This window comes from Centropristis striata, chromosome 11 (assembly GCF_030273125.1).
Source record: "Centropristis striata isolate RG_2023a ecotype Rhode Island chromosome 11, C.striata_1.0, whole genome shotgun sequence".
NCBI lineage: Eukaryota > Metazoa > Chordata > Actinopteri > Perciformes > Serranidae > Centropristis > Centropristis striata.
Genome location: NC_081527.1, coordinates 23,217,592 through 23,236,763, shown reverse-complemented (window position 1 = coordinate 23,236,763; position 19,172 = coordinate 23,217,592). Strand labels below are relative to the sequence as shown.

Genomic DNA, 19,172 nt, shown 5'->3' with positions numbered 1-19,172 from the left:
GTGTGTGTGTGTGTGTGTGTGTGTGTGTGTGTGTGTGTGTGTGTGCACTTCTCTGTCTGTGGTAAAGTTCACTTTGTGTCACACAGCCATGTTGTTTTTTTTTTAGCTTATTTATGACTGTGACCCCTTTCTAACACCGTAAAGAGACGTGTGATTTGACACATGTGATGCAATATGTTTTCACGGTGCAAATGATCCAACTGTTCAGAATTATACCCTATGTAATAGAAGAAAAATCTGTGAACATATAATGAAGTGATTAATAACTGTTCCCTCAATGTCTTAAAGGAACAGGCTGACATACTTCACAGTGTTATTCCATTTAAAGGGAAACTTACAAACCATTTTCAAGTAATGCAAGTAGTTAATCATAAAATATGCTGTTGTTTGACTTATTTTCATTGGATTTAACTAAAAGAAATAACAACATAAAATCAATCAATAAAATATGGAGAGGATACTTCATAATTCTTTTGATTTATGCCACAACAGCTGTGAGGTATTAGGGGAAGTAAAAGAAAAAAACAACAGTTAATAATATATAATATTAAAACAGATTGTACTGAAACTAAAATATTCAGATTGAACACCACCTTCAAACTGTTTGATATTTTAAATGTTAAATATTTAATTTGACCAGATAAAAAAAACAAATGTATTATTTAAAATACATATTAAATCATGAAAGAAGACAAAAAACAAAACACAATAATTAAAAGAAATAAAAGTAACTCCAAAAACATATATTAATGCAGATGATACATCATGATACTTTATTTTAATTTCACAAAAGCTGCAATTTATCAAAGGTAAAAAAAATTTTTTTAAAAGTTCATATACAACATATTTTAAGTTTAAAAAAATTGTAGATATTTAATGTTATCTGTGGTTTGCAGAAATGTCTGATGCCAACATTTATTCTGGTTACTGAGGCGAAAATATACTGAAAAATCAACTTCTCTGCACATGATAATCAATAAATCTTATCTTAATGAGTGATTTATCATGTATTTTATTGGTCTTTTATATATATACTTTTTTCATTTTTTTTATTGTTGTACTTAAAAGAGTTTTTTTCACTGTTATTTTTTTTTAATTTCCTTATTTTTATTTTTACAAATATTAGCAATTATAGTAGCAGAAGTAGTTGTGAAGGCCTTGTGTGTGAATTAGTGAGTTGTTGCAGACACAAGAGGGCAGCAGAATGAAGGATTTGTTGCACAGTAAACACCCTTGTAAATAGTCCTGCACTGAAAATGTGTATTAAATAAAAACATGTAAGCAAATATCAATATTCAGGAAAATGTATTTCAAATAATATGTATTTAATTCTTATACCATTATAATGTTATTATTCTGATTTATTAATCATTTTAGATTATTAAGGTTTATTTCGTAATGTCTAATTTATTAAATACTTATTTTCTTTAAAAGTTTGAGGGGGAAATCAAGTAAAATTAAATGAACAGTTCTTTATTTTATCATAATTATTTATAAATGTGTTATTTATCATGTATTTTGATATGTCTTCTTTTTATACTTTTTGTTTTAATTTTTTATTTATTGTTGTATTTGAAATAATTTTATTTTTTAATGATTTAAGCATTTTTATGTTATTTAATTTTATAATGTCCTTAATTTTCTCTTTGCTCTCCTTTTACTTTTAATAGTTATAGTTTGCTGCTGCAGACACAAGAGGGCAGCAGAGTGAAGTAATAAATAAAATAATAAATTATTAAATACATTATTATTAGTTTTCTTCTTCAATAATTGTATTATTATTATTATTTGCTAATATTTTTTTATTTATTTTTACTTGTTTGATTTCTCCTTTTTATATTTTTTGGTTAATTTCTATAGTTTTTTTATATACATTTTCTTTAAATTTATTTTAATTCGGTTCTTTCTGTTACACTTGTCTTTCTTCTTTAGTTTAATATTTTTATTACATATTTTTTCGTTGCAATTTAATCATGTTTTGTTACACTATTTGATGTTTTATATATCATAATGCATAAAATGCACATCATTTATTTTATTTTTTTATTTTATCCTATTATTATTTTATTATTATTATCTTACTATTATTTTATTATTATTATCTTACTATTATTTTATTATTTTGAGTGGGTTTTTTTTTTTATTATTATTATTTTTGCTTTAATTTTTTGTTTATTCTACTTTCACTGTACTTTAATTTATTATATTTCATTGTCTTTATAGTTTTGTTTTGTTTTTGTTGTTTTTTCTCATTTTTTTTCATGACTTAATCACAGAGAGCTGAGTTCCCGGAACTTCTTGCCTCTGCATCATTTACTGTTAGCTCGAATCACTCCCTGACATCACTTCACGACACATCCGCGGAGTAAAACAGTTCCCCATATTTAACCCCGTTTATTGCTGCGTTTACGCGCAAAGTTTTTAGAAACTTTACTCTCGCTAACAGAACAGGTGTTTAATTAATTTATACGTCGTTCATAACTCGCTTACAAGTCATTTTAGTGTACTACGTAGCTCATATTTGGCGCGAAAAGTGTCATATGTGCGGATGAAGAAAAAAAAAAAAAGGCACGGGGCTGGAGTATTAAATGTCTGGAGAGCATCCGTTAGCTGTGATTCGCTCTGAGACACAGACCGGCAGCGGAGCGTCAAATATTGTAGTTTTATTATTGATTTAAAGAGGATATATTTATTACACACGGGTTTCGTTGGATAAAACGCACTCCGAAGACATTCACTCAGTGGAACATTTGGATTTCACTCAGTTATCTGTTCCGTCAAGTTTAATTTGTGAGTCTTAACGGTAAGTTGAAAAGACGGTTTCTCTGTTCTGGACAGTTATTTTCCTCCTGAACAAGGAAAATTCTATCATCAATATCTTTAACACTTATGCCGAATTAATCCCTGTAGTAATGTCTGCCATGTTTACAAAGTTTATTTTCATAGCTGTCTCTTAAAACGGTGGTTTCACTTTATTAAGATGGAGTTGCATGTTTTGTCAACGGCGGCTGCTTATGAATCTGCAGAGTACACAACTACTGCTGCTACTCACCTGTCGCCGTTTTTGAAAAAGCCAATGTTTTTTAGCTTCAGTGTCACAGAATCTCACAGAACAATCAACTATCAACAACTATTATCCTGTCAGATTATTAACACTATTATTAACATAAACTGTTATTGTTATTCTTTTGTAGCTAACAATCGAAAGTGTTTTTTGTGTTAAAAGTAGATTTTAACAAGGGATGTTTAGAGAAATTGTACGAATGAATCTTTGTATTAGAATTCAATCTTATTATAATAACCCTTAGTTATAATAATAATTGCCAAATTGTTGTTGTTGTGTTTTTTTTTTTACCATGGTCACAAGCTTTATTCATATATTTACGATTGTAGGTAGTAGGTTTTAGGATCGGAGTAACATAAAAGTTGTGAAAACATAGTCTGGCAGTTTATTCGCTCAACACTAACGCCTCACCTTTAAATATTGTGTTAAAGCCTGTTTTTCCGATCTAGTGTCACATAATTAGACTGGTCTCTTAATTAGACAAGGACTCTATACAAGTTTGTCAACCAAAGTTTTGAGGGATTGTGATTTTAAGTGTTTCTGTGTTGCTATTTACATGCCGAATTGTAGAGTTTCGTCTATTGATCAACATTTCTATTTCAGTCATGTATTATAGAGTTTAACTTAGACCACAAAGGGAAAACAACTAAACAACACACTTTTTTCAATAAGGTTTTGTGTGGTCCTGGCGAACTTTGACATAAAACCCTAATTTCATGAATAGCACTTATATAAATAAGTAAGTTTGTTTTTTTGCTGGGTTATTAACCTCTTGGTGACAAAGAGCAGCACGAGTCACATTTTAAAGTGATAAAAACACATCTGAAGGAATGTTTGTCTCATTTTTGAATAGAGACATCCTGATTTGCTTCTGTATTTGATAAGGGTTTTTATTGTGAGCAGAATCTTGTTTTTTCATGTCCATAAATGCATGTATCCAAAATGTATTGTATTTGATTTTTTTTGTCAGCTTGTGATCTATTTTTCTACTGAATATAGATAAGATTTAAACCAGAAAAGCCAGAAGGTGTACCTTTTTTCTATTGCTTCTCCTGTCAGGCAAAACTAAAGAAACCAAACCTCGTGTTTTATCTCCTCCCAGGCAGCAGTCATGCCGCTGGTGTTAACCATGTCCAGTGGGAATTATGATTACGACTACGACACGGTCCAGCCCTACTTCCTGGATGGCGAGGAGGAGGACTTCTACCTGCCTCCACGCAGCCAGCTCCTCCCAGGCCCTGGCGAGGACATCTGGAAGAAGTTTGAGCTGCTGCCGACGCCCCCCCTGTCCCCCCGCCGGAGCCCCGCGCTGTCTGATGTCCCTCCCCTCTCCGCCGCCGAGCACCTGGAAGCGGTGTCTGAGCTTCTGGACGGAGACTGTAACCCCTCTGCCGCCCTCCTCCAGTCCTTCATCATCCAGGACTGCATGTGGAGCAGCAGCTTCGCCGCTGCCACCAAGCTGGAGAAGGTGGTGTCCGAGAGGCTGGCCTTGCTCCGGGCCCGACGGCCCAACACAGAAACCGAGTCCTCCACGACCAGCAACGACATCGCCACCGCAGACAGAGCAGCTGAGCAGCAGGTGGACACGGGGTACCTGCAGGACCTCCACACTGCAGCAACGGACTGCATCGACCCCTCCGTGGTGTTCCCATACACCACGCTGAGCGAGAAGAGTGAGGGCGGAACGGGGGTGGAGGCAGAACTGGTTGTGGACCCGCAGCCTCTCAGCAGCAGTGACAGTGAATCAGGTGGGAAGCAGGCTTTTATTTTGAAAGGGTGATCCTCTCAACCACAAACATTGTTAGGGAGTGTGTGTCCTTTGCACTGCAATTTAAACTGTTCTGTTCAGTTCTGTCATGTTTCCAGCCTCTCCTGTCCTCTCCTCTCGGTTCTGTGTAAACAGCTTTTCAGTGAATATTTGTCACGTGACCGTTGGTCTCAGCAGAATCAATCATGTCTTCACAGTGTCTCTGAGGAGCAGAATTTAATGTTTTTAACAGGATCTGGTTAGTGCAAACGCTCACACAACGACACATGTAGAATAAAGAGATTCTGACACAAATATCAACATTTAACACAAGTTTTGGTCACTTTTTATAACAGAAGCATTCGTCACATATGATCCAATCAAGGACCGTCAGAGAGTTCAAACTCTGACGATAATGCCTGTTTTTACTGTTATCTTGTTAGGATAAACGATCTATTGTCTTTTTATAGAAAATATTTCCCATATCTAAAGGTTGGACTTGGTCCCCAGTGGACATCTTTAAAGTTTTGTCTTTTGGCTCTTTTGGGTGTTGTTTCTTTATCAACCTTAGGGTTTACAATACAGATGTGGTCATAATAATAATAATAATACAAAATCATGGTAAATTGCACATATTTTTAACTGTTACTAAGTTGTGCTAATAGAAATAGTTGCGTATCGGGGCGTTCCAGTGGCGCACCTGGTAGAGCGCATACCGTTGCTTTGTCCTCGAGAGCGGGCGGCCCGGGTTTGAACCTGACCCGTCATGTCCCACATGTCTTCCCCTCAGTTTCCCCCTTTCACCCTCTATCCACTCAAGTAAGCCTTAAAAATATCTTTGAAAAAAGAAATAGTTGTGCATCAGTTGGAGAAGTGCAAATATAAAGTATAAATCGTTAAGATTAAGGCGGGGGCAGCTCATGTCGTTGACTTTCAGCACTAAAATCAGTGTTTTATTTATTTTTCCCCAGAAGAAGAAGAAGAAGAAGAAGATGAGCAGCAGGAGGAGGAGGAGGAGGAGGAGGAGGAGATCGATGTGGTGACAGTGGACAGACGGAGGCTGTCCGGTCGGTCTGACGGCAGCAGACCAGACGCCTCCTCGCTGGTCCGCAAACGCTCTCACTTCAGCATCCACCAGCACAACTACGCTGCCCAGCAGCCCTCAGCGGCGCCCCAGCAGCCTGCCGGGAAACGGATGAAGACGGAGATCGGCTGCGCGGCGCCCAGGCAGAGCGGCGTCCGGCGCTGCTGGAGCCCTCCGTCAGACGGCGAGGACAACAACGACAAGCGCCGGACTCACAACGTGCTGGAGAGGCAGCGCAGGAACGAGCTGCGGAGGAGCTTCGTGGCTCTGAGGGACCAAGTCCCGGCCGTGGCCAACAACGACAAAGCGGCCAAAGTGGCAATCCTGAAAAAGGCGACGGAGTTCATCTGGGAGGTGAGAGAGGACGAGAGGAGGCTGCTGAGGACAAAGGACGAGCTGAGGAAGAGGAGCAGGGAGCTCCGACAAAGGCTGGAGCAGCTCAGGACTTTACATTAACTGTTTATTTTATGTTACATCATGTCCACAACATCCAGGCTGCAGCTAACATCTTTATGAACAATTATTATTTAGTATAAAAAAATCTGACTCATGCAACCTGAACAGGAACTACAAGGACCATGGTGCACTGACCGGATGTCTGTATTTATTTATTTTTTATTGACATATTCTGCACATTTTTATTTAAAATAGTTTAGATCAGGATTCAGACCAGGATAAACTGACTGTGCTAGTAACAATCATGATTAATGATTTAATAATATTTTTTTATTTTATTTCATCAGTAATAACTCCTGGAAACATGTTTTTCTTTTATTGTATTTTCTTTTTTTTTATCAATTTTATATTTTTACATCATTTTCACAACATCCTGGCTGCAGCTAACATCTTTATATAATATTATAAATAATAACTCATAACCCAAACAGGAACTACAAGGACCATGATGCACTGCATTTATTTTATTTTTATTGATATATTTTGCACATTTTTCAAGTTCAGATCTTGAAAAATAGATTTATATTCAGCATCTGACTGACAATCATGATGAGCAATAATTTAACATTGTTTTTTTTTTTGTTTCATCAGTTGTAACTCCTGGAAACATGTTTTTCTTTTATTCTTTTTTCTTTTTTTAACTTATTAGAGTTTATATTTTTATATTGTTCTCCCTCTGCACGAGAGAGAGACTCTTCAAAATAAAAGCCCTCCAAACACTGGAGGTGGAGTTGGAAGTTTGTCTGTTTGTTTGTTTATTTGTTCACATAAAAATGGTGCTGAACTCGAGGCCACAAACCAACCGTTTATTTATTGATTTTGACTGAAATATCACAATTTTAAGCTTCCTTTTGGTCACTTTTTCTTAGGGAAACATTTGTAACAGATGTTTAATGCACAAAAATGTGGGGTTTTTTATCATCAGAAACATCATCATTTGGGGGAACTACACAATCACTGTTTACTGTCTGTATATGAGGCTGACCAGTTTTCTCTCTTTGCTGATTTAAATTAAATATAAGTAAATAAAAGAGAAGCTCTGATGGTCACAGTGACTCTCTGCTGAGTCATGCTGATGCTCCAGACTGCTGAGTCATGCCGGTCAGCGGTGAGCGAGCACTGAAGGATTTCCTGTTTCTGTCTTTAGTTCCAAACGGAGATGAGTGAAACGTCCTCAGTGTCGCTTCAGTCAGGTCCTGAAGATATTCAACAAGTTTACATTTAGTGTCAGACACACAAATTAATAATCAAAGTAATTTTCAACATCACACAGTCTGACTCCACCTGTTACAGCTAAATCTTAATTTTTATGAAAAAAATATTAAATTACCTGGATTATATTACAGCAGTTTAATTGGATTTTGCCTTCATTTAAGATACTTTAAAAAACCAACGAGGTCACAGATGCAAGCTGCCTAAACAGCAATGTCTTTAATTTCTCTTTTTCTCTATTTTTAATTATTTTATGATATTTAGGGCCACAAGGCAATCGCACCGAGCACTGGCCCCAGCTATGCAATAGCTGCAGAGACCAGTGCTTTTTTTCTTCCTCTTCCGGACACAATTTCATCCCGCTACCCATACCCGTGCTATTACTTTTCTCCACGGAATACGAATTTTTCGCGCTATAAGTCGTGAAAACCGGCACAAAATTTTGCATTGAAGTAAATGGGACAGCTGAAAAAAAATGAGCGAAAAAGAACAATAATTGGAGATTTTCAAACGTCTACTTCTCCGGCATAATTTCACCTAGAGACTCCATTTAAACTTTAAATAGTAGACACAAGTCTTGTGAATCGGTGTATTAATCCACGTTTCGATAGGTCATATAGTTTTTTATCAATCCCTATTCAATGACCATGGTCATTTTTGGAGAAATTCTGAGATTATAATGGGTGTGTATTGCACGGAATGTTTGTGTCATAGTGTGTGACATCATCGCAAGTGTGGAGGGAGAGAAAATATTTTCAAAAAATACATTTGAAAACTGCGCTCCAGGCCGCAAATTCCACAGAAATAATTTATACATAGAAACGTAGGAAAATTTGTCTTCTCACTCACAATCCTCTGGTCAAAGCTGTCAGAGTTATAGTTTGGGCATAGAATGCACAGCACCAGCACGCACCAACAGCCCCATTGACTCCCATATTAAAAACGCAGGAAGATTTCTGTAGAAAAGCATATTTAACAGTTTTTCAGATCGCTCTTACAAAGCTATTTCTTAATTTTTCTTCACGAAAAACATATGTAGCTGTTCAGGAAGAACTTAGGAGGCTCAAAGTGAAGTCGGATCAATGATAGGTATTATGGTTTTGCCAAAAATGCTTTCTGTTCGAGGCCAGAAATTCCAGTCTGTCCACCTTCCAGTGCTCTCACTCCTCTGAAAGATTCCATTGTTAATTTTCATTGATTGCTCTGCTCTGATTAGTCGACCCCAAAGCCTTTCATCCTTTCATCCTTTCATCCATCTCTCACAGAAAGAGAGAACCAGACACACACACAGAGACAGGTAACTTTATGTGATTACAGTTTCAGATACACACGCACATGCGCACGTAATCGCGCACACTCCTCCAGATACACGTTTCACACACACACACAGAGGTACCTTAATGTGATTACAGTTACTCCACCAGATGTATGCTTCACACACACACACATACAGGTAACTTTATGTGATTACAGTTACAGATACACACACGTGCGCGCACTCCTCCAGATACACATGCTTCACATACACACACACATACTGTACACCGGCAGTAGCCCCCGTGGCCCTTTCAGAAAGAGGAAATTTTCTAGTTGTTTTTATTATCCAGTTTGTTTAAATCAAAGAAGGTGTCTTAGGGAAATATACACTTTCCATTTCTGTCAAATTTTCTCAAATGTATTTACTTGAAGCTTCAGGGAGAAAGTGATTCTTTCTACTCAAAAATGTTATAAATTATATCGTACAGCATTTGTCTATTTTGAGGCTGTTTTCTCCCGCAACCTACGTTACAAAGCTCCTCACTCCTGATTGACATGTTCTACAGAATTACATTCAATATTTTCTCTTCAAATAGTCATTTACATTAAGAAAGTTTAAAAACCTTTAAAGTTTTTTCTCATTAATCTCAACTTCAGCTCCACCAACAGACACCAAACTGACCAGTTCTATTCCTCTCTATATTCAGTCAATCTTACCCTGATTTATACAACATATACGGGTTGTATTTTTGGGGTCTTATTTTGTAACTTTTTGGTAATTTTATGTCTTTTTCTGGTCATTTTGATTTTTTTTTTGTGGTAATTTTATGTCTTTTTTGGTCTTTTATGCCTTTTTTTAATTCTATGTCTTTTATTATGTCTTGTGGGTGAAAGTCTTGGGTTTGTTTGACCCATCCAACTCCCCTGTGATATGTTTGGAAGAGATTGATTCATTAAGTTCTGAGAAGATATACATCTGTCAAGAATAAATCACATTGTCACAATCATTTCATGGAAAGAGGTAAAAAATATTTTATTCCAACTTTATGGACGACCTTGTATCTGCAAATGAGAGCGTATTAAATTAGTTAACACCCCATTCACTAATTTAAACATTACACTTCTGAAATTTTTTATTGCAAAATAATATTGTCTTGCTGCAAATAACAAACTGGGGAAGTTTCATGGTGATATCTTTAAGTATGAAAAATCAACCATCAGCGTTACGAAAACACATAGGTGGTAAATTCACAGGGGAAAAGTTTCTCAGTGAAGTACAGGCCTGTACACCCCCCACCCATCCTGCTGAGCCCCCATGGGACCCCATGATGGTATCCCCCTGAACACCGCCCACACTGCAGGGTTTCCCAAGCACCAACGACACGCGAAGCGGAAAGTGAAACAGACCACCAGAGCAGAAACAGTTTTAGACTTTCTCTTGTTGTGGTCTGAGCAGTGAGCATGTAGGAAAACATCTTTTTGTTCATCATCACTACATTTCCTTTAGACCATTACAAAAAAAATACCAGAAAGATGAGAGAAAGTATGAGAGCAGAAAGTGTCAAAAATAAAAAAGACCAAGAAGTGTAAGTGAAAGCTGCTAAAAGCCTGAGTTTAGACTATAGTCGACTATAGTTCAGTCCCCAGGAAAACCAAGAGTTTAATATTTGTTCTACAATAATTATTCTGAGATAAAGAGATCATTCTTGTCATGAACCTTTAACCGATTAACAATTCAACTTGTGGCTTTTCTTCTTGATTTCTTATTTCAACCGTTTTATACGAAACAACAGACATGTTTGAGTTCTGCCAACACGATCTCCGACCGGAATGACGTCATTCGTCAAAACCATCTATAACGGTTCAGAGCCAGACGGTTCTCCCCTCAGAAAACCACTCCATGCGTAATAATAATAGTAATAATAATCCCTCCCCACGTCTCCGTCTGGAGTTAGTGGCGTCATCTAGAGTCGGTAGTTATCGTGAAAGACAGCGAGGCAGAGGCAGGGAAGGCTGGATGTATCGAACAAACCAGGTCTTTCACAATTTCTTAAAAAAAATTTTTGTTTGTAATTTTGTGTCTCTTGGGGTCTTTTTTTGTGTGTCTTTTTTGTCTTATTTTGTAACTTTTTGCTCATTTTACACCTCTTTCTGTCTTTTTTTTTAATCTTTTATGACTTTGTATTGGTAATTTTGTCTGTTTTTTATGTTTCCTGGGTGAAAGTCACCTCCCAAGCCAAACCAAAGTCATAAAAGACCAACAAATGATGCAAAATGTTACAAAATAAGCAGAGCCGGCCCGTGGCATAGGCCATATAGGCAAATGCTAAGGGCGCCGTCCATTGGGGGGCGCCACGCCAGCGCCACAAATGGGAAAGAAAAAAAAGGTGTAACTTTCACTATTTTTTATAACTCGTTGGTGCTATTATTTCTTAATACAAAAATAATCCCACGTTAATTTAAATGCAAAGTAAAGCCTATTTCATAGAATAATATAATACGTTTGTAATGTTACAACATTACTTGGCTCCACCCTCCCCCCTCGCGCGGTGCGCCCCCTCCCTTCCCTACATGCTGATGAGCACGTTCCCTCCATGATTGTTTTTGGACGTCACCACATCTAAAAATCAACAGATGTGAAAACGGCCCAAACTGTCCGGTGCCCAGAGAAGAAAAAAAGACAAGAAGAGGAGGAGAAACGAGACAAAGGCCCCGTTTACACGAGGACGCTCGCGGGTGAAAACCGTTTAGACGGTGACGGCGTTTTTGGGGCTTAAAGACGCAAAAATCTGAAACCACCCTTCAAAGTGGAAAAGTTGAATCCGCTCCGCCGTAGCGTGTCCGTCTACACTGACAAGACACAAAACTCTGATCTGATCTGCTCACGTCACGCATGTGTTTACGTCACATACATGCTCCAGTACAGGAAAATAAACAAACGTGGGATTATTTCCATGCGTCGGATCTTCAAGCTGCTCTGGCAGCTCTAATAAACTTACAGGAGTCTTTCCACCAAATGTCCAGGATATGTACAGATAGTATTAGTGAACAGAGAAGGATCTGGAATTACCTCCATCACATTTTGGATGCACCGATTGGTGGGAGGCGAGCCAGACGGCTGTGAACGAGACCTGGGAGATCTAGTGATGGTGGAGAACTTTGTGGAAGGAGTAGCTGATGAAAATGTGTGGCGTGAAAACTTCTGCATGTCCAAAGATGCTCTTATCGCTTTAAGTGATGCTGCCTGGCTGCATACAATCGAATTTCACACACTTTTGCGTCACCGTATGCAGCAGATTTCCTCCCGAAAATGCTCGTCTAAACGAGGAATAAAAAGTGAAGACGCGACGCCACTTTTGCGTCTTCTGTTCAGACCGTCCTCGTGTGAACGGGGCCAAAGACAGAGGTAACGTTACATGAAATAATTTGTCTGTTACAGAATGTGATAGTAACCTGGCTTTTAACATTAAGCTACATGATTCGCTAATTGCTAATCAATAAATAGCTAGCGTTAACTGTTTTAACGTCAGTTAATAGTGTGGAGGGGGCTAAGTTGTTATGGAAAATAATAATGTAGGTAATTACAGTACTCCCACCTTACATTCCTCTGGGACATTTGTAAATATAAGATCTTTTAAGCAGGTGTTTACATGTTTATTGCCTTCTGGTTAGCTAATGTTTGGCCTGCTGGTAATAGTCACCTTTACACCCCTTTATATATTAGGCCTATAGTTGTAAGCCTAGTTGTTAAAGTGCACATCATTAATTTTAATAAAGCAGTATCACATGAGAGGGGCTGTTTTGATCATTTTGTCTGTTTTGGTCATTTTATGATTTGTTTTTGTTGATTCTTTTTATGTCTTGTGGGTGAAAGTCCTGGGTTTGTTTGACCCATCCACCTCCCATACCAAACCAAAGTCATGAAAGATCAACAAAAGACACAAAATGACCAAAAAGTTACAAAATTAGCCACAAAATTTCCCAAAAATTCCACTAAATTATCTTAAAAAGACGGTAATGGACTAAAAAAGATGTAAAAGTCGTCGTTTCCCAGGAGAACGCCGTTGGTGTCCCATCTAACCCTACAGGTTTTTTGTAATTTTGTGACTTTTTGGGGGGGTAATTTTGTCTTTTAAGGTGTTTTTGTTTCTTTTATATGGTAATTTTATATCTTTTTTAAATTTCTTTCTCTATTTTGATCATTTCCGCATCTTTTGTTGGTCATTTTACATCTTTTTTTATTCATTATATGTATTTTTTGGGTCATTTTAGGTCTATTTTGGTAATTTTATGTCTTTTTTTCATCTCCTGGATGAAAGTCCTGGGTTTATTTGACCCATCCACCTCTAACTGACACTTTTGTGCTTTTTACCCCAAACAGAAACATGATTTGTTTTTTAATGCCTGTACAAACGACCTATAGAGGAGTTTTTGAGGAGAGGGCAGTCTGGTTCTCCTTACTTCTTGCCACGATTCTGCATTTTCTATTCAGGTTGCAGGACTTATACAACCCTGAAGTTGTGACCCTGGAAAAATGTAAATAAATATTTGTGTATATTTACAAAAAAACAAGGCTACTAAATCATCACATTATGTTTTTATCTTAAGGCCTGATTTTTGCTGTATAAAAATACAGTTAAACTTACAAACAATTAAATATGATAAAAGACTACACTGTAAAAAATGTTTGTAGAAATAACAGTAAAACACTGTCAATTAGCATCAGAAATAGGTCGTAAAATTAAAAATTGTACATCACCGTAGCAGATACTTTTAATTACTGTCAATCAAAGAATAGTAAAAAACTTTAAATTCTACCGCCATAAACTGTAGAAAACACACAGTTTTGCTGTAAAAAATATAACATTTTCATGTAAAGTTAATGGAGAAATACCATGAAGACACAATTATCCTAAAAGTTATGGGATTATTCAGTATGAATTACAGTTTTTGCTGATATTTACATTTACATACGTTCACTGTATTTTTTACGGTGATGTTCTGGCAACAACAGCTGCCGTTTTTTTACCGTAAATTAAACAGATTTTTTTTTACAGTGTACATAATGGTCAAACAGCTGCAAAATGCCTCCAACACAAGAGCAGAGTGATCAAAGGGGACAGTTTGAGGAGAGCTGAGGGGGAATTTCCCACTGAGGCAACAAACAAAAGGAAAGGAAAAAAAACCTTCTGTGGCCAAAAAAGAAACGTGCTGTTAAATCTGGAAAATGTAAATGTGACTGAAGTGTGAGTCAGCGGTGTCTCACCTTCACTTCCCTCTGCTCTCCACGCTCCACATCACCGCTCAACAAGAACACAAAAACTTTAGGCATGAAAATATACTTTTCCTGTTCACTGCTGCTGCTGCTGTGGAAGTCCGAGATACGTCAGAAATCAAAACGTTGTCACATCCGGATTAATAATCTGATCTGGAGGAATTTCATCAACTTCTATAGGAGCTGTGTCTGTCTGACTGCTGGTACAGTGCACTAATACATCAGTCTGAAGCCTAATTAACTGATTTATCTGTGATATAATGTGAATAAATGGATCAAAAGGATGCAGAAATAACTCCAACATGATGCTGATGTGGAAAAAGTCTGAATTGATGCTTTGTCAGGTCTGTCTGCAAGAACACAAGAACACTGCTGTTAAAATGATGGTTTTCTGAATGGAGTCTGGTTTGATCAGAGTTGAAAATCAAGGCATATCATTTATTGGAGTTTTTCTATAGATTGTTGAACAGTTAAAGGAGTTTTTTGAGAGGCTGAAACGCAACAAATAACACAAAAAGTTAACTGAAAAATGTAGATTATTTAAGGTATAAATTAAGGGGTGCTTTCATGTTATTTGGCCAATTTCATGGGTTTTTATACATTCATCAGTACAAATCCAAATTAACGGATTTATCTGTGATCTAATGTGAATAAACGGATATAAATGATGCAGAAATAACTACAACATGATGCTGATGTGGAAACAGTCTGAATTGATGCTTTGTCAGGTCTGTCTGCAAGAACACTGCTGTTAAAATGATGGTTTTCTAAATGGAGTTTGGTTCAATCAAAGTTCTAAATCGATGGATATCATCATCATTAAGGAGTTTTTTTTACAGATTGTTGAACAGTTTAAGGAGTTTTTAAGAGGCTCAAACTCAAAACAAATAACACAAAAGGTTAAATGAAAATTTGAGATAATTAAAGTTATAAAGGAAGGGATGTTTTTGCACATTAATCAGTATTTTCCGCTCATGACAGCAGAGAAAGAAAAATGAAAGTCAGGTGTTAAGATTATTCTGTAAAAGAACATCAAAGAGCTATAAATACTGCAGAGTTTCCTGAGTTTCGAACCGCCTCGTGTTTTTCTCAGAACTACAGTCGACCTTTAAGAGAAGCTTCTTCTGCTGCGGTTTCTCACCCTCACTCACTTCATTCTAACAGCTCAGAGACAACTGAGCACACTTCGTCATTGTCCTGCAGTGGAAATGTTCCTTCAGTCAAAGTTTACTAGTCAAATCAGTAAAATGAAGTTAACAAATAAAATTAAAAATCGAAATGTCCTGCAGGCTGTGACTGTTTTATTACGATGATATTATTAGATTATTATTACTCGTGCATTAATGTAAAAGCAGGATTTTACTCACTAATGATTATTTTATCTGCTGAAAATCAACATTATTACTAAAATATTACAGTTATTCATAAAAAAAAACGTTTTTTAATTAATTTAAAATATATTATTTTTGTAATAAATAAGTAATATATAAATAAAAACAGAATATTAGAAATAAAGTAAAGGGACTAAAACATATATATTTAAATTTATATAATTGTACAATCAGAAAATAAAATAAAATAAATGCAAATCTGGAATTAGGATTTATTTTTATTATTTTTTATCAAAATGACTTAAATAGTTCCACAATCATTTACTGTCAGTAGACTAATTGATTAATGAAATAATGATTTTATCAGTATAAGCTGTTGATAACAAAACATTGGATTTAATAAACTCTTCAAGAATAAATATAAAATATTCAAGTACAGGAGCTTAAAATCTGCATTAAAGTACAGTTCTACATTCCAGACGGGATGAGAGGTCTGGTGTGAGTGTAATCTAATCACACAGCTGCCGTTAACCAACAACAGCTCAGAGTCAAACTCCACCTGACAGCTGATAACTACCCACAATGCAGAGCGGCATTATCAGTCAAACAGAGGAGCGGCTCCCAGCTTCCTGCTGGCATTGATCCGCCGACCAGGAGGAAGGAAATGCCTTATATGGGCGGCAGGTGTATCTGAGGAGCCAAACTGACGGAAATCATAAAATCATAAATTTCACTAATAAAACAGAATTTATATATAAACACTTTCCCAAGTGTTCTGAATGTAGTAAAACCAGTTTTCTCCACATCTTGAAGTATTGTCATGTTTCCAGCTTCTCCTGTCCTCTCTGCTCTGTGTAAACAGCCTCTCCTGTCCTCTCCTCTCTGCTCTGTGTAAACAGCCTCTCCTGTCCTCTCCTCTCTGCTCTGTGTAAACAGCCTCTCCTGTCCTGTCCTCACCTCTCTGCTCTGTGTAAACAGCCTCTCCTGTCCTCTCCTCTCTGCTCTGTGTAAACAGCCTCTCCTGTCCTCTCCTCTCTGCTCTGTGTAAACAGCCTCTCCTGTCCTTTCCTCTGCTCTGTGTAAACAGCCTGTCCTCTCCTCTCTGCTCTGTGTAAACAGCTTCTCCTGTCCTGTCCTCTCCTCTCTGCTCTGTGTAAACAGATTCTCAGTGAATATTTGTCACGTGACCGTTGGTCTCAGCAGAATCAATCATGTCTTCACAGTGTCTCTGAGGAGCAGAATTTAATGTTTTTAACAGGATCTGGTTAGTGCAAACGCTTTATTTTAAATGACACATGTAGAATAAAGAGATTCTGACACAAATATCAACATTTAACACAAGTTTTGGTCACTTTTTAGAACAGAAACTTTCGTAACAGATAATCCATTCAAAGACTGTAGTAAAGTTCACTATTAATTACTATTTTATATTACATTACTATATATATATATATATATATATATATATATATTACTATTACTATTTTATATTATATTACTATTAAGCCTGTTTGTTTTTTTCTACAGTTTCTTTCTATGATAAATGTTGGATTTTTGTCAATTTCTTAAAAAAGCACAACATAGATTTCCAACCGTAATACGATGGCAAAAATTTTAAAAAGAGATATTCGTCAAAATCTGGATTCGCAGAAATACTCCTTCAGTGGAAATATCACCTTTTGAGAACGTTTTTTTTTTTTAAGTAAGCTTCGTTGTGGTCACTTTTTATAACAGACTTTCGTAACAGACCGTTTCTATGATAATAACTGTATTTTGTGCGATTTTTTAAAATGAAATATACATTTCAGTTTGGATGGTGGTTCTGAGGGTTATTTGCAACAATGCACATTTTTTTATTTTAGCTTTTTAACATGGTTTTTGCATTATCATTATATGAAATACATATTTGCTTTTAAAGTAAAGAAGGAAGCAAAATCACACATTTTTGTACAAGTATTTCCAGGAAAATAGTGTAGTTTTGCTGCACTGGATTTGGTTTTTAACACAAAATATAATCAACTCATAAATTATGATACGTTATTAAAGATTTATGCTGTAATTAAAATGAGCTCCACCTTCACCAGCTGCAGAATTAAATCCTGCATAATAATTACTTTTAATTCTGGCACTTTCTGTATTTCAGTTCTAATACTTTTCTACCCTGTAGTATTTATACTTCTGCAAACAAACGTTTAAACTGAGATAAGGAGAATGAGGTTATGTGATATTATTGACTGTATTAACGTTGGCGGTTGTGCTAGTTTTTATAAAAAAAGAAGTGGCAGCAGATGACAGGAAGTGGATCCACCTGTTTTTATTATCTGAGAGTCACACAGGCTTAATTTAACTGATGTGGTAATAATATCTCACTTTATTTCTTTTAAGAAAAAGTGAAGTGTGTGTGTGTGTGTGTGTGTGTGTGTGTATGTGTGTGTGTGTGTTGCGTCATCAGATCCTTGTATGCTCACAGATAAGGTTATCAAATAGCACACACACACACACAAAATTTTCAGATTCTTTGGAAGTTAGTAAATACGGGAAGAACATCGACAGGAAGTCACACATTCCATGTGTGTGCGTGTGTGTGTGTGTGTGTGTGTGTGTGTGTGTGAGTGATAAACAAGATAATGGAAAGTTTTACAGCTGTTATCTTAAACCCCGGGCTGTGTGTGTGTGTGTGTGTGTGCGTGTGTGTGTGTGTGTGTGTGTGTGTGTGTGTGTGTGTTCTTCCATTACAGATTCAGTCCCTTAATTCATTGTGTCTTGATTAATTGGAGGATTCAGACGAAGGGTTTTCAGTTTTTGGGGTTGATACCATTTGTTTCTGACACTAAGAGCTTTAGAGCAGCAGAGAAAAATCCATGCTGTGTTTCTTTTGACATTTAGTAGATATGTATATTTTGTGTGATTGTATGGCAGCTCTTGTGTTGTGTTGCTGCTTATTGTGAATCTAGAGTCTCAGCCATCCATCCTCTGAATGCTCCAGGTCTCTAGTTAGTGGTTGTAAAGTTTCATGAGGCTGTGATTATCCTAGAGGTCACAGCAGCTCATTTTATACACTGAGCTCAAGTTTCACTCACTAACATCATCACACATGAAGAACATTGGGCTCATTGAATCCACAAGAGTCTCAGCTTTACACTCAGACCCCATTAATGCAGCTCACGGACACAATAACCCATTTACTGCAGAAGAAACACTGACTGTTATCAGTATAAAGTGGGCATGTCTGTAAACACACTTTCATTCAGATATCTGGAGGTCAGAGAGACGCTCTGAGGCGCTTTGCATCCCATTTTGTTTGGAAGTAGTGGTTTTGTGTCCTGTTGTTAGAAGTTACATTCTGAAGTAGTGGTTTTGCATCCCATTATTGGACAAGTGTCCATAGTGGCATATCTGCAATATACAGTCCATTGAGTAGGAAAGTCCAAAAAATTTTAATGCGGTGCTGGCAATGTATAGATAGATGAAAGGGTTGTTGTGTATGTGGGTGTGTGCATATTGTTCAAGGCAGTTGGACTGGGGCATTGGCATTGTCTTTTGAGCTCACTTTTTTGGCTTCCAACAGTAAACAGAGTTTATCGAAGGGTCTTTGCCAGATGCCTGTCTTAGTTTGAACTAAAACACTCCGGACAAGACCTTTAGCTCCTGGCAAGGTCTCCACCACTCTGCCTCAGGGCCATGAGTTCCTGGGTGCAGTATCATCTACTATGATTACTACAACGTTGACTTCAAAGTTCCTTCTC

At 36.8% G+C, this 19,172-nt stretch overlaps 1 protein-coding gene across 1 annotated transcript; it reads left to right on the top strand.

Annotated features, from left to right (window-relative positions):
* The first annotated feature begins 2,572 nt into the window (after positions 1–2,572).
* LOC131979730 (transcriptional regulator Myc-2-like) lies at positions 2,573–7,400 on the top strand. Its single transcript, XM_059343723.1, has 3 exons — positions 2,573–2,803; positions 4,167–4,812; positions 5,783–7,400. The coding sequence occupies exons 2-3, from the start codon at positions 4,176–4,178 to the stop codon at positions 6,349–6,351; spliced, it is 1,206 nt and encodes a 401-aa protein (XP_059199706.1). The 5' UTR covers positions 2,573–2,803; positions 4,167–4,175; the 3' UTR covers positions 6,352–7,400.
* Positions 7,401–19,172: the final 11,772 nt, after the last annotated feature.